We start from the raw sequence: 15,407 nt of genomic DNA, 5'->3' as shown, positions 1-15,407 counted from the left end.
CTTTAAAAAATGCCATTGGGATTTTGATGGTGATTGCATTAAATGTGTATATGGTTTTGGGTAATATGGCCATTTTAACTATGTTGATTATTCCAATCCATGAGCACGGAATGTCTTTCCATTTCTTTGTGTCTTCTTCAATTTCTTTCAAAAATGTCTTATAGTTTTCAGCATATAAATCCTTCACATCCTTGGTTAAGTTTATGCCTAGGTATTATATTGTTGTTGCTGCAATTGCAAAAGAAATTGCTTTTTCTATTTCTTTTTCTGAGATTCACTGTTGGTATATAGGAAAGCAATGGACTTTTGTACGTTCATACTTTACTGTATTCATTGATCATTTCTAACAGCTTTTTGGTGGAGTCTTTAGGGTTTTCTATATATAGCATCATGTCATCTGCAAAGAATGATACTTTAACTTCTTCATCCCCAATTTGGATGTGTTTCATTTCTTTCTCTTGCCTGATTGCTCTGGCAAGGACTTCCAACACTATGTTGAAAAGCAGAGGTAATAGGGGAGAGCCTTGTCGTGTTCCTGAACATAGAGCAAAGGGCTTCAGCTTTACACCATTAATTATGAGATTAGCTGAGAGCTTGTAGTATATGGCCTTTATTATGTTGAGGTATTTTCCTTCTATACCAATTTTATTAAGTGTTTTACTCATCAATGGATGTTGTATCTTATCAAATGCTTTTTCTGCATCAATTGATAGAATCATATGATATTTGTCCTTTATTTTGTTTATGTGATGTATTACATTGATGGATTTGCGAATGTTGAACCATCCTTGTGCCCCGGGGATGAACCCCACTTGGTCGTGATGAATAATCTTTTTAATGCATTGTTGTATTCGATTTGCTAGAATTTTGTTTAGGATTTTAGCATCTGTATTCATCAGAGATATTGGTCTGAGTTTCCTTTTTTTGTGTTGTCCTTACCAGGTTTTGGTATCAGGGTAATGTTGGCTTCATAAAATGAGTTAGGGATTACTGACTCTTCTTCAATTTTTTGGAAAAGATTGAGCAGGATTAGTATTAGATCCTCATTGAGGGTTTGGTAGAATTCAATAGTAAGCCATCTGGTCCAGGACTTATGATTTTGGGAATGTTTTTGATGAGTGATTCAATTTCGTTACTGTTGATCATTCTGTTTAGATTTTCCAGTTCTTCATGATTCAGCATTGGAAGGCTATATGTTTCTAAGAACTTGTCCATTTCTTCTGAGTTATTGAATTTGGTGGCATATAGTCCTTCATGTATTCTTGGATAATCCTTTGTATTTCTGTGTTTTCTGTGATAACTTCCCCTTTTTCATTTCTGATTTTGTTAATTAGTGTCTTCTCTCTTTCTATATTAGTTAGTCTAGCCAAGGGTTTGTCAATTTTGTTAATCTTTTCAAAGAACCAGCTCTTTGTCACATTAATTTTTTCCTTTGCCTTTTTGTTCTCTATTTCATTTAGTTCTGTTCTGATTTTTGTTATTTCCTTTCTTCTGCTGACCTTGGGTTTCGCTTGTTCTTCTTTTTCTAGTTCTTTAAGGTGTAAAATGAGGTTATTTATTTGGGATTTTTCTTGTTTCTTGAAATAGGCCTGTAATGATATAAATTTCCCTCTTAAAACTGCTCTCACAGCATCCCAAAAATTTTGGTAGGATGTATTTTCATTGTTGTTTGTTTCTATGTATCTTTTGATCTCTCCTCTAATTTCTCCTTTGACCCAGTTGTTCTTTAAAAGTATGTTGTTTAATCTCCATGTATTTGTGTTTTTTCCTGCTTTCTTTTGGCAGTTGATATCCAATTTCAAAGCTTTGTGATCAGAGAATATGCTTGGTATGATTTCAATCTTCTTAAATTTGCTGAGGCTGATTTTATGTCCCAATATATGGTGTATCCTTGAGAATGTTCCATGTACACTAGAAAAGAATGTATAGTCTGATGTTTTAGGGTGAAGTGCTCTATATATGTCAATGATGTCCATTTCATCTAATGTGTCATTTAGCGCTGCTAGTTCATTATTTATCTTCTGTTTGGATGATCTATCCATAGCTGTCAATGATGTATGTAAGTCCCCTAGTATAATTGTGTTTTGTTTAATTTCTCCCTTTAGTTCTGTTATTAGTTTCTTGGTATATTTCTGTGCTCCTTTACTGGGGGCATAAATATTGATGACTTTATGTCTTCTTGGTGTATAGTCCCCTTTACCATTATGAAATGTCCATTTTTGTCTCTTGTTATCTTTTTCACCCTGAAGTCTGTTTCATCAGAAATCATTATGGCTACACCTGATTTTCTCTGGGTACCATTTGCTTGGAGTGTCAATTTCCACCCTTTCACTTTGAGTCTATGCTTGTCCTTGTAGCTGAGATGTGTCTCTTGGAGACAGCATATGGTTGGGTTTAGTTTGTTGATCCAATCTGCTACTCTGTGTCTCTTTATTGGTGAGTTCATTCCATTTATATTTAGGGTGATAATTGTTATGTGAGGATTTCCTGTCATTCTATCTTTAGTTTTCTGATAAGGCTGTGTCTCCATAGTTTCTTTGCCTTTTTGTTGTTGTCTATTATTTCTGTGTGGTGGCATTCTATGATATTTCCCTCTGTTTCTTCTTTTATTACAGTATATATTACAGTTCTGGATGTTTTTTGAGTGGTTACCCTTAAGTTTATGTAAAAGAAAGTTTGATATTTAGAGTATTCCAGTTTCTTCAGCATGCTTTCTTTCTTTATTATCATATTCCAGTTCAGGCCTTTACTCTCCCCCTTTTTATGTTTTGGTTGCCACAAGTTGTCCCTGTTGATGGTGGTCTAATAGCCTCCTTTAGTATTTCTTGTAGTGCAGGTCGTATATTAGAAAATTCCCTCAGTTTCTGGATGTCTGGAAAGGTCTTTATTCCTCCTTCATATCTAAAGGATATCTTTCCTGGATATATTATTCTTGGCTCATAATTTCTCTCTTTCAATAGTTTGAATATTTGGTTCCATTCCCTTCTAGCTTATAGAGTTTCTGTTGAAATATCTGATGATAATCTAATGGGCTTTCCTTTGTAAGTTACCATCTTCTTTTCCCTGGCTGCCTTGATGATTCTTTCTTTGTGTTTGATTTTAGACAGCTTCAATACAATGTGCCTTGGTGAAGGCCTGTTGGGATTGAGGTAATTAGGTATTCTATTTGCTTCTTGGATTCGAGGATCCAGTTCTTTTCACAAGTTTGGGAAGTTCTCATCGACGATTTGTTTGAATATATTCTCTGTTCCCTTCTCTCTTTCTTCTCCTTCTGGTATGCCCATTATTCTTATATTGCTCTTTCTGATGGAGTCAGAAAGTTCTTGTAGTGTTCTTTCATTTCTTTTAAGTCTCGAGTCTCTTTCTTCTTCCATCTGTATAAATTCCTGGTTCCTATCTTCGATGTCACTGATTCTTTCCTCCATCTGGTCAACTCTACTACATAAGCTGGATATTTGACTGTTAATTTCTTCTATTGAGTTCTTAATCTCCAGAAATTCTCTTTGGTTCTTTTACCAAATTTCAATCTCTTTTGTAAAATGCTCATGGTGTTTTTTGATTGTGTTTTTCAGTTCATTAAACTGCCTTTCTGTGTTTTCTTGCATCTCGTTCAGTTTTTTCAGAATTGCGATCTTGAATTCTCTGTCATTTAAATCACATATTTCCATATCTCTAACTTCTTTTTCTGGAGACTTTTCACTTTCTTTCTGAGCTATCTTGTTGCCTTGGTTATTCATGGCAATCACTGATTTACTACTTCTCTTCCGAGACATCTACAGGAGTGGCTTCTGCAACAGGTTGATAGGTATGCAAAGAGCTTTTGAAGGTCCAAAGCTCTTTCTGCACCAGATTCAGAGCCCTTATGTTTCAGCAGTTCTGTTTACTCTTGCAGGGATCCACCCAGATAGGTGGGGCCAGGGGCGGGGTGAGTTGTGAGAGGTGGCCCAGAGCAATGGTGGTGACCACCACCACAGCCAATCCTGCTTCCACAGCTCCTTCCTCTTTGCCGGAACTAGTTTAGCTGCGAATCTTTGTCTGTGGTCCACAGTTCTCAGAGCAGCAAATATTCTGTCCTTTGATCTGACACTACTTTATCGCTTCTAGCACTGGGAAGGTGGGGGTGGGGCGAGCTCTGGGAGAGTAGGAAGGGGGCGGCTAGTCTCCATGCCTAAGGCTTTTGTTCTGCTTGGCAGTGAGGGCTTAAACCACCGATTTCAGCCCTCTTCCCTCAGTCTTTGCTCCGAGGTCTCTGCCGTGAGCGTTGGGTTCAGCCGTGTTATATGCTGCCCCCTCAGCCCTGTGGGCCGTAAGCGGAGCCCTAGCAGTGCGAGTCCTTCCCTCTCCCGCAGCTGCAGTAGTATCGGGAGCAGCGAGCTCGGAGCAGTGAGCTCGGTCTGCTCCCGCGGGGCTCCGTCTCTGCACTTCTCCTCTCCCTCCTCCCCTGCTCGCGCGATTCACCCACTTGGAGGTGAATTCAGTAGTGGGCCTCTTCGTCTTGACTGTCTGCTGTGCAGGGAGTCCTTTGTGGAGTTATTGTTGTCTGATTTGTTGTAAATTCCAGGGGAGCGCTACAGAAGCTCACCTCACGCTGCCATTTTTTACCTCATAGAGTTTTGTAAGGACCAAAAACTTAATACATGTCAAAGCTCTTAAGACCTGCCTTGTGGATGATAAGTGAAAGCTATCAAATCATCATCATCATTAAAGTTGTCATTGTCCTCATCACCAAACTGCTTTCTTGAAATGAACCATAGGACTGTAATTAGGACTCAGCTCCAGAGAAACTTTAGTAATCAGCAAGAGGCCCCTCATGATGATTTTCTGTACAGCCAATAACAATGATTATTTGCACTTATGGGACTTTGTATCTCAGTATGCTTCCATCCAGGGCCTCCCTTGCCTGGCACACTTTGAAAAAAAAAAAAGGATCCTTGCACCCAAATAAGCATGCCTGCCTGCACAGAAGAAGGCAGTGGATACCATGCAAATGCTTTATGGGAGGGAGAAAGTCATTGGATGGCCATTATCAGAGATCGTTGGTTGAAACTTCAGCTTTCAGTCAATCACGTGGGAGTCCCCAAGGACATGGATGAGAAGATTAGAAGGGAAGCGAGCATGGGCACTGCCTGGCCTTGGTGTAAGACTGCTGTGGGGGAATTGTGGGTTGCATAAGCCAGCATAAGGATAGAGAAAGGGAAGAGGAGGTATAAGAAGGGGTCTAGTTGAGATGAGGTGGTGGAAGGAGAACTGAAACTGAAAATAAATCACCAACTTCATAATTCTACAGTAGTCTTCTCACTTCCATTTCAGATTATCCAATTTTACAGGTAAAGAAAATGAAAACACAAACAGGTTTGGTGAGTTACTGCTGGCTCAATTTTTTATTTCCTGTTCACTGTGTATGTTTTTTATAAACATGACTAAAAATTAAATTCCATTTTTGGATTCATATAGTTCTGCTCTGTCCTGTAAACAGCCCACTAATTCCCTACTGCAGCCATGAAGTACCAAAATAGTTTATGGTCTCATCCTTAATACCCCCAGCAATTTTCTGAATGAACAGTATCATCTGGGTTGACTAAACCAGTGACTGTGTTACTGCCCATGCTGAATCATCTTGGATATTACTTTCAACTAGATTAGTTTTCAGTGGTTTGTTTTTCTCTTCAGGTTGCTTGAGTTCAACGAGTTGAGACAGGTAGTCTGTTTCCATGGATTTTTCCTCCTCCTTGGTCTCCATGTGTGCTTCTTGATTAGTTTGCCACTCCTACTGATTGACAGGTATGATGTCTATTTCTGAGCCCTATTTAGGTGGCTTGGTCTAACCCTGAGGCTCTCCACCTGACCTGAAAGGGCCCTGTCTAGTCTGAGATAAACACACTGCCCTGTGTGTGATTTAAGACTTGGAACATTTCTGACTACCATGAAAGATCCAATGAATGGAGCTACTCATTCTCCAACTCTACCTTGGTTCCTAGGAGAGAGGAGCTGTCTAAAGTTTGGGATGCCTGGGGCATCCCTCAATTAGATAAGTATCCCTGTTGCAGACAACATGGAAATATCCCTACACAGCTATGAAAATTTTAGCAATTTTCTGCCTAGGGACAAGATAACACATAAAACCAAGGGCAAGGAAGCATGACACCAAAATGAGTGAATGTTGTCATCTGTTCTCTACTCATGTTCTGCAACCTTTGGTAGGAAGAGTGGACACTGACAGTCTAGAGGGATAGGGAAAGGTGGGAGCAGAGGATTGCAACCTCACAATGAACCACTTCCCCAGACTTCAGACCAATAGGCATGCTTTTAGTTACCCTATAGCAATCCCAAAAAGCCTCAGGTCAAATAGCTCATTGACATGTGTAAGGCTAGAGTTTCCTCCTGTATAAAAATGGTACCTAAAGCAGAAAATCAAATTTTAACACCACATATTAGATCTACACAAACTTTGTCAAGATGAACTCTGTTTCAGTTACCAACTATGGACAAAACACCAACACTTCGTCTGTATCCCCTTCAGTGCCTAGCATGACGTTGTCTACACTGTGGGTAGTCAGGCACTGAAGCACAATAACACTTTTGGAGCCAACCACTTCTTAGTCCCAGTTCTATAAAACAGCTCAAAAGAAATCTTACCAGCAACCTCTCGCTTAGTTGAGACTGTTACTTTGTAAAGTGTGAAATTATATGCATTCTATCTGGCTTTCATTTCCAATGGTACACCAAAGGAAGTTTCAAAATTTACTATTTAAATTTTAATTTCTAAATAATAACATTCAATAAAGTTGCATCCTTCAATTTTGAAGTACACATAGATGAGCTTCATAAACAAATTTCTCTCTGAAATATATTTTTCTGCTGAGTAACTTACCTTGTAGACATCGTGACTGCCAATGATGGCATCAAAGAGTGTGTACAGGTCACTGAGAAGATCAACCACCTCAGTAGGTTCACTCATGGCTGAGATAGTGGTGACGACCACAACATCACTGAAATACAAGGTGACCAAGTCAAAACCCTCAGGTTCGACTGTGCAGCCCTTTTTGAGAGATTCAGCAACTGATCTGAACAGCAGACACAGCTATTCCTCAGAGGATACAGGCCTCCCTCCATGCCACACACACATCTGCTAGAATACAATTTCTCCAAAAATCACTGCCAAGTAAATGATGAGGAAGAAAATGTCACGTGGATAAAAACATTATTTCATTTATTCTACAAATATATATTGAGTGCTTACCATGTATGAGGCACTGTGCTAGGTGCTGGAATACAGCACTGAACAGACAGCCCTGGTTGTGCCTTTGTGTAGTTTTTTCAGTTCTCTGTCCTTTTTCCTCAGCCCCTACCCCACCATGCCCTCGGGGATTGTTCCCTGGTCATTGCCTTTGCAAGAGACTAATTTCCCCAATTATTTCCTAGAAGATCATGTTACAACAGCGTAAGGTTCCTTCAAAAATTTGGAAATTGTAGTAACAGATAAGGCTCTCAATTAAGGGAGGAAAAACCTACAAAACCAACCCCTGCTACTTTCCTCTAGGAGCTCAAGGAACTGCCTTGTTTTAATTGGTCAACTTCCAAGTAAAGTCATGTAATGACACATAGAAAAACTGAGGCACTAAAAACTTAAATGACCAGCATGATCCACAGGTAGTTGAAAATTAGAAAGTGTGTTCTGCTCCCTTGATTTCCAATTCTTCTTTGATCTGAAGGTGTAACTCAAATCTCCTGGGAGTAGAGAGAGTGCAGGAGAGGAAGAGAGCAGTTAATTGATGGGTAATTTTTTTTTTCTCTTTTTAATAGAACACAGTATTACAAGGATTTACACTCCTCAGGTGTTCACACATAGGTTGGTAGCATCTGTGTTAGAAGCTTTTCCGTCTTCTGTTTTTCAATTTCCAGCTCTTCAGTTCGTTCCTGGATCAAATGTTCCAAGTTGCTAGACTATTGCTCCAACATCGAAAGCATAGAATCAACGATATTGGGTTTCTTCCCTTTATTGAAAGTTTTAAACTGGAAGTAAGACAGAAAGAGGAACCATGGAATTCTTACTTCCACAAACTCCGAGATGATAGAGCAGGACCCCTTATGACAAATCCCTTCCTCTAAAATGCCAGAGTAGAGGGGGATCAAATATATGGTGATGGAAGGAGAACTGACTCTGGGTGATGAACACACAATGGGATTTATAGATGATGTAATACAGAATTGTACACCCAAAATCTATGTAATTTTACTAACAATTGTCAACCCAATAAATTTTTTAAAATGCCAGAGTAGGAGAGGTAAGCCCAGATAAAAACAGCAAAAGTCACCACCCACTCTTATTTTTACCCTGGCCCATTCACAAGGCTCTTTTTATTTGAGTAGTTCTTCCCCTACCCTTATGTTTCTTTAAAATCTGAGCAAAGGGTGCTCTGGGCAGGATCTTTCAGTTCTGAGATACTATCACATGAATAGTTGCCACTTCAGAGGCAGCAGGATTTGGTCTTCAGCCCAGTCCAGTTGTGAGTGGGTTAAGGGGTAAAATAGGGCAGGGAGTGCTATTTTACTCTTCTAGATCATCGGCTTACTAAATCATCCTTATCTTCTAATGCTACTGCGTTGCTAGTTCTTGGGCAGTAGAAGGTTTCTTACCCTCTTAAATATGATCCAAGATCTACAGATTTACCCCTATTTCTTACCATGGAGTCCAGGAATAATGTTGTCCCCTAGCAATTGCCTTTCATGTCAGTTGGGGTCATGTGATAATTCAACTGGTCTTGCCCCATTCTTTAGAAATGGCTGCATGCCACAGATTTTTTATATACTCTCCTGGGACCCTGTCCATCTACAGAGATGGGGAGCTTAGCATAGCATTGGAATCATAAGGGAGTAGCTCCTCCTTGCTACTGTGTTCAGCATGCACAAGGCTATGTTCACAACAAAAAGTCTGGTGGTGGTTTTCCTAAGCAGACACCTAGCAATCGATCACAATGAACCCTCCTATAAGGGTGGGCAACACATGCTCCACTTAGCACTCAGTGCCCCAAAGCCAACACTAGGAGTTTTCTTCTGAGCCTGGTCCACATCTACAAGTCCGTCAAGGTCCTGCAAGTAATCTCAGGAGGCAGATCAGATGCTTTGGGCTCCCCCTGTTGCATAACCCAAGAAGGCTCACTCTCCTCCTCCCATTTAAGTTTTATTAGCTACAGGGAATTGGGAGGCTACCCCTGTCTTTCAGACAGTCTAAACTTCCACTGAAGCATTTCGGTGAGGGTAGCCCCAGCGATTTCTTGTTTGAAGGTCGTATGATGTGCATTCTTTCTATCACTGGCTTCCCTGCTGCCTTCTGAAATACTATCTCTAGCATCAACACAAGGTCAAATGCTTTTTCTCCTGCCTCATGGTAAGTTTTTAGAAATTTGACCTTCATGGTCCTTTGCCTTTTCCATACTATTGAACACCTGTTTGAGTGTCCTCAAGAAACCCAGCCAGGCTAATGGAGGCATTGTTAGCTGGGGACATGGATGACTTCATATGCAGGGCCCCTCAGGCTTTCAATCCAACTCTTTCTTTTTTCCGCCTCAGATATCTGCCACTCACAAAGTAGCTCGGTGTTGTACTCCAGCCAGGCTCAAAAGCCTCTTCACCAGAGCTGACACAGCACTCACAGAGAGCACCCTCATTTTCAGTATCCTGTAGTTTCAACAAAGCCCTAAACTGCCTGCTCCTAACTTAGGAACCACATCCTAACTTCCTTAACAAGACTCACTGTTCTTTCCTCATTTCCCCAACTCCAAGGAAAGAACTAGCTTATTTAGAAATTCAGTATCTTAAGAAGAGAGTTCATCAGTTTTCATGCACTCTATTGCTTCAAGTTGTTCTTCTCTAGGAACCTAAGGAATCTCCTGCTTTTGTACTCCACATTTATATTTTCTTCCATCTTGAAGACCCTTTCAAACACCCCATATTTTTCCTGACACTCTCAAAACAACCTGACATCATTTCAATGGTATACTGGTCAGAGTTCTGTGGGATCTCCAAAGCAAACATAGCTGTATGAGGATCCCCATCTATGCCAAGACACCTATCTTGAAACCATCTCAATGCTATTGCCTTGCAAATGCCTAGTGGTTCAATTCCATCTGTGAAAGCTTGGGTAGCTCAGATTGTGGATGGCCTGGAACAGAGGTTCAGATACAGAAGAGCACCAAAACCATCTTCTGTGTTCTCAGAGGACGTGGTGGGATGCTCCAGCACCAAAGGCCTCTAGGTAGCCACTTCTATGCTTCTTCCTCAAGAAGAATGTCCTTCGCAGAGAAAAAACCGAGAGTGGTTAGATGGGTGTGTGGGTGGGGGTTGGGGATAAGGGGAAAGGTGAAGGGATTTGGAAGCAGCTGGTAACCACAAGATGGCCTCAGGGTTTTTCTTTTGAAAATTAATTTGGGGAAGGTATTCTATAATGTTGTAAAGATTTTGTTGGGTATCCGATGGACATGCGTCCTATTTGGGAGACCACCTCAGGGATACTGTGGATACCTGATCATGGCATTGTACATCAGAAGCTAAACATTAATGAATGCCAACTATAATTTTATATATATAATGTGATGGTTCAGTGTGAGGTCGGAGGGATAGTGGATGGGGGGAGGGGGGTTCACAGTATGAGGGATATAAATGATGAACGTCTAAGTATTACCTTGTTTTGTACACCTGAAACTAATAAATAAATTAATTAATAAAAAAAAAAAGAAGAATGTCCTTTTTTCTTGCAAGAGCTCCCTACCACGATATGACAAGAACCCAAGGAATTAGTTTAGGGTAGGATGGCTTCAGGATGGCTGCTGTGCAGTGCTAAGATATACACGGTCCTTGTCTGGTTAAATATTTCATTGAAAGTTGGTCGCTGTTCTGCAGCCTTAGCCCAGCACTGCTTTATAAGCTGGAGACATTCTGGAGGGGTATGCTCAGAGGGACCACTGGTCTGTACACAGGAGAAGGTTTCTTAAGTCTGTCTATAATTTCTGTTCAGAAGCAAGAAAAGAAAGGTCTACAAATTATGGGAAAAGCATCAATATTTAGCAAAGATAATTGAGTTTTAGCCAAGAAAGGGATTGGTCAGGAGAAATCAAAGGAAGCCTTGTTTTCTCCTTCAGTGGAATGAATATAAATTGTACCGGAGCAAAGGTTGCATCAGTCAATTGAACAGGAAATGAAAAATTAGTCAACTGAGCTATTGGTATCATTAGGCACAGCTTTATCCTGCTTCTGCTAGGTTTCAGATGTGGCTTGTCTGGTGTCAATGATAACACTCCAATGACTTGGCTCCCTTCACTCATCCCTAACTCATATAAGCCTTCCAATCCCCACAGTAGTGAGACAGGTTAGTTAGCATGTCCTTAGGTGGACAGGGAGGTCCCTGGTAGAATAAACAAAGATAACCATATCCTGGAACTCCCGGTTTTGAAATCACTCCTTCGCTCCAGGACAAAATGTAACAACACCTTGAGGTTAATCATAAAATTCCTTTTGCCTGACAAATGGAGCATATCTGATAGATAAGAGTGGGTTATTTTGCTAATTCCTTCAGGATGGGCAAGCAGAACAAACCTGGTAGACAAATTTCATTAAAAGGTGCCAGCTCCCCTTCCCCAAACAGGCAAGGGAAGGTAGAAAAGTAAGAGCTTTTGCCTCAGTCACTGGGCACCCCTATTCGGGAGCCCCTCCCGCTTGGAAGCTCTAACCCTTTGCTTTCAATAAACTATCCTCTTTTTAAAACTTTTTGCCTCTGCTGAGTCCGTGTTTCCATTCTTTGGTCTCATGAGACATGATCCCGGCACTCACTCACTCAAAAGTCCCCTACATCATTTGAGGACTCACAGAGACATATTCCTACTTCATTAGGACAACCACTCCCCCCATGACCATCCCCAAAGGCCTAAGCCCAGCTCAGATACAGACTAGGGCCCTGCATGGTCCCTAGGGAATGGAAATTAAGAATTCCAGTAAATCATTCAGGGCCTACTTGGGATCCTCCTGGCTGCTGGTCCTTGAACTCTGCTTTCAGTGGAACATTTATCAGACTATGGGTTGAGTGAGGACTTTGCATGCATTGTTTCGCTTGATTCACATTACACACAGATGAGGTAGGAACTATTCATTTCTCAGAAGGGAAAACTGGGGCAGAGAGAGAGTATGTAATTTACTTAAAGTCACATGGCTAGTAAGTGACAGAATTCAAATTTAATCCGAGGCAGTCTCACTCTACAACACTGTCCTTGTTCCAAATGCCTCAGACCTCAACTGGGAGTTTTAAACTCCAAATTCAGATACATTAGTGACCAGTGGTCTAGATCAGTCAGACTGCCCTTTTTACAAGGGGAGAAAACTCCCTGGAAGTAGGATGAAATGGTTAGCCTTCAGTGGCCCCAGCAACCTGTGCTAGGCCTCAAACGGGTCTCTCTGTTTCCTGCCTAGCCTTCTCCAAACCATTCCTAAAACATGACTGAGGCCATGCCGATTTCTTGCTTAAAACCCATTCATGACTTCTTATAACGCTCAGAATAAAATCCAAGCCCTGACTATCTCTTCAGCTTATTTCCTATCCTTAGTCCCCTCCCCACAACCCCAACTCTAACATCTTCATCATCATCCAAACCTTGCTTGCCCCAGCAGTGTGCCCTTCCCATTGGCTGTAACACTCCAACAGTGCTGCTTCATCCCCTTGTCCCTATGAAAGAATTCTAAGAATTCCAGCTGTTGCCTCTGACTTTTCAGCTCCTTGTGACATCATACCTTCAGCTCCTTTAACCCAGGTTGGCCTATACAAGTAATGGTTTCTCCATCACAGCACCCTGCTCTAAGTACAACAGATGTCCTGTGAATTAACCCCTTGGGGCACGACCGGCCCAACCATCCTCTAGTAGAGGGAGTCCTTGTCCCTTTCTCAGAGCACCATTGACTTGAATGGGTCACCTCTCAGTGTAGGTCCAGCACGATTCACACCCTTGAGAAGCTCATAGTCCAACTGAAGAGATAAACAATGACCAGTAATATAAGCGCTCTAGCAGACATACACAAAGGTGAGCACAGAGGGGGCACCTGACTCACACTAAAAAGGTCAGAGAAGGCTTCCCAAAGGAGGTGACAAAAGTTGTATGAGGCAAGGTGAGGTGAGGGCATTCCAGTTATTGTGAACAGTGTGTGTGAAGGCACTGAGGAGGGAGAGACCATGGTGCTTTCAGCGCAATGCTAGTCATATGGTTTAGCTGGAGTGTGGGGTGTGTCAGAAGACAAGCCTAGAGAGGTGGTTAGAGGCCAGACTGTAAAGAGCCTCATATGTCATGTGAGGAATGTGTGCTTCATTTAACAATTGATGGGACACAGTTGGGGAGCCTTGAGTAGAGGAATGATACAGTACTCTGAGTGGGGCAAAGGGTAGCTATTTGGGGATTTTTTCTGTTTGCGTTTTTAAAATCCTGTTTTAAAATAAATTTAGACTTCCAGAAAAGAGTACAATTGCCTCTATACCCTTCACTCAGCTTCCCCTAATGTTAGCAACTTACAAATATACCACCATCGGACAAGGAAAGTTAATATTGTTACTATTGCTAATCTAGGGTCTTCATTGTCATGTCATCAGTTTCCACCCCCTCCAATATTTCTTTTCTATGCCACAACCCAATTCACTATCCCATATTGGATTTAATTGTTGTGTCTCAGTCTCCTCCAATCTTCGATGGCTCCTCATTCTCTCCCTGTCTTTCATGACTTTGATACTTTTGATAAGTATCGGCCAGTTATTTTGTAGAATGCCTCTCAGTTGGGTGTGTCTGATGTCGAGGTTATGCACTTTTGACAAGAATGCCAGAGAGGTGGCGTTATGCCCTCTTAGTGCATCATATTGGGGTACATGCTGTGGGTGTGACTTGATCACTTGGTTAAGGTGGTTTCTGAAGGATCTTTCACTAGTAAACTTATTTTTTATTAGTTTCAGGTGTATAAAGCAATGTAATAGTTAGACATTTATACCCTTCAAAGTGTTAACCCCCCTCTCCCAAACTAGTACCCCTGTGACATCTTATACAGCTGTTACAATACCATTGACTATCTTTCTTATGCTATGTGGAGTATAGCATAAACTTAGTATTTTTACACTTGAAATTAGTAAATATCTAGTGGATTCATACTTTTAACATATGCAAATATCCTGCTTCCCCTCAAACTTTTGCCTACTTGTTTTTACCATCCATTTGGCTTTTGGCCAAACATTTTGATGGGCGATGAGGATGAAAGCCTGCAGCATGTCACAGTTAAAGCATGGGAGAACTTTGCCATCCAGTAGTACCATGAGGGATACTGAAATACCTGGCAGGAAGTGACTCAGAGGAGTAGAGGGGGCTGCTAAAATAAAAGACTGGCATAGGTCCTGTAGGCCCCTGGCTTATGTCACAGTTTGGAAAAGGACCATCACTTCTTGCATGATGATGGCAAAGCTATAGATGTTTCCTGCAAAAGAACTTAACCTGCTGCCCCTCAGGCTCTCAACAGTTCAGGGGTCGTCCACAGCAACTCTGAAAAGAAAGCATTGTGTGATGAATGCAGGAAGGATTAACTGGCAGTACTTGCAGTGCCCTCAAGGGCTGCAAGGGTGTTGTTTCATTGACTGCTTTGTATTTTTTTAGACAGACTGGCATGCTAGTGCCTACCAAGGGTCTGAATCTATGAACCTAAAGAATTGCACACAAAGAAAGCATACTACTCTCCCCAGCCCAGGACCATGCAGGTAGAAACTGCAGAGGTGTAGGGAAGGACATAGAAGCTCAAAGTAGAAAAACTATCTGGTGTTTGCTTTCTTGCTCTCTTGAGCATGTAAGTAGCAGTTGGCAGGTCCAGGGAAAGGCAAATGCACTGCCAGACTGGTTGCCATGGATTTGTTGTTTGCCAAGATCTATATGTGTCTGGTAATTTGATTTTGCTGGAGCTCAGGGATTCACAAGTTGCTTTCTCTGGGTCTTCTCTAAAAGGAAAAGAGGATCCCCAGTCCTCCTCTGTTCCTTACAGAACACAAAGATGCAACAATTCCTTCAACTCAGTTCTTCAAATATTTATTGAGGGTCTGCTATGTACCAGGAACTGTGCTAGTGCAGGGGTGGTTCCAGAGATGAATTAGGCCTTGCCCTTGCCTTCTCAGAGTTCACAGTCCAGTAGCGATGAGGCCCACAATATAGTGCAGGCAAATGCATCTATTAAAAGTCAAAATTGAGCTCTCACTGTGTGTTCTGCTCCATTTCAGGCCCCATTGGGGTAAAAAGATATTTCTGTTTCCAGAGAGTTATGACGGTCAGAGGCTCAGAAATATTTTGGGAGCACTCTTTAAGCGATATGTAAAGAAATATACATTAACGATGTAAATAGAATAGTCA

At 41.4% G+C, this 15,407-nt stretch overlaps 1 protein-coding gene across 1 annotated transcript in view; it reads right to left on the bottom strand.

Annotated features, from left to right (window-relative positions):
• GUCY2F (guanylate cyclase 2F, retinal) overlaps positions 1-15,407 on the bottom strand; it is a gene marked incomplete at both ends in the record, with an annotated part of 147,016 nt that overhangs the window by 31,017 nt on the left and 100,592 nt on the right. The window contains 8 exon segments of the mRNA XM_081043007.1: positions 6,872-7,064; positions 7,844-7,944; positions 7,948-8,013; positions 10,859-10,956; positions 10,959-11,011; positions 11,013-11,032; positions 14,435-14,520; positions 14,523-14,555. Coding sequence (XP_080899133.1) covers positions 6,872-7,064; positions 7,844-7,944; positions 7,948-8,013; positions 10,859-10,956; positions 10,959-11,011; positions 11,013-11,032; positions 14,435-14,520; positions 14,523-14,555 — 650 coding nt within the window.

The sequence above is a fragment of the Rhinolophus hipposideros genome (assembly GCF_964194185.1).
Source record: "Rhinolophus hipposideros genome assembly, chromosome: X".
In the NCBI taxonomy this organism is placed as follows: Eukaryota; Metazoa; Chordata; class Mammalia; order Chiroptera; family Rhinolophidae; genus Rhinolophus; species Rhinolophus hipposideros.
The sequence above is the reverse complement of the archived record's forward strand: the minus strand, read 5'-3'. Positions and strand labels throughout refer to the sequence as shown.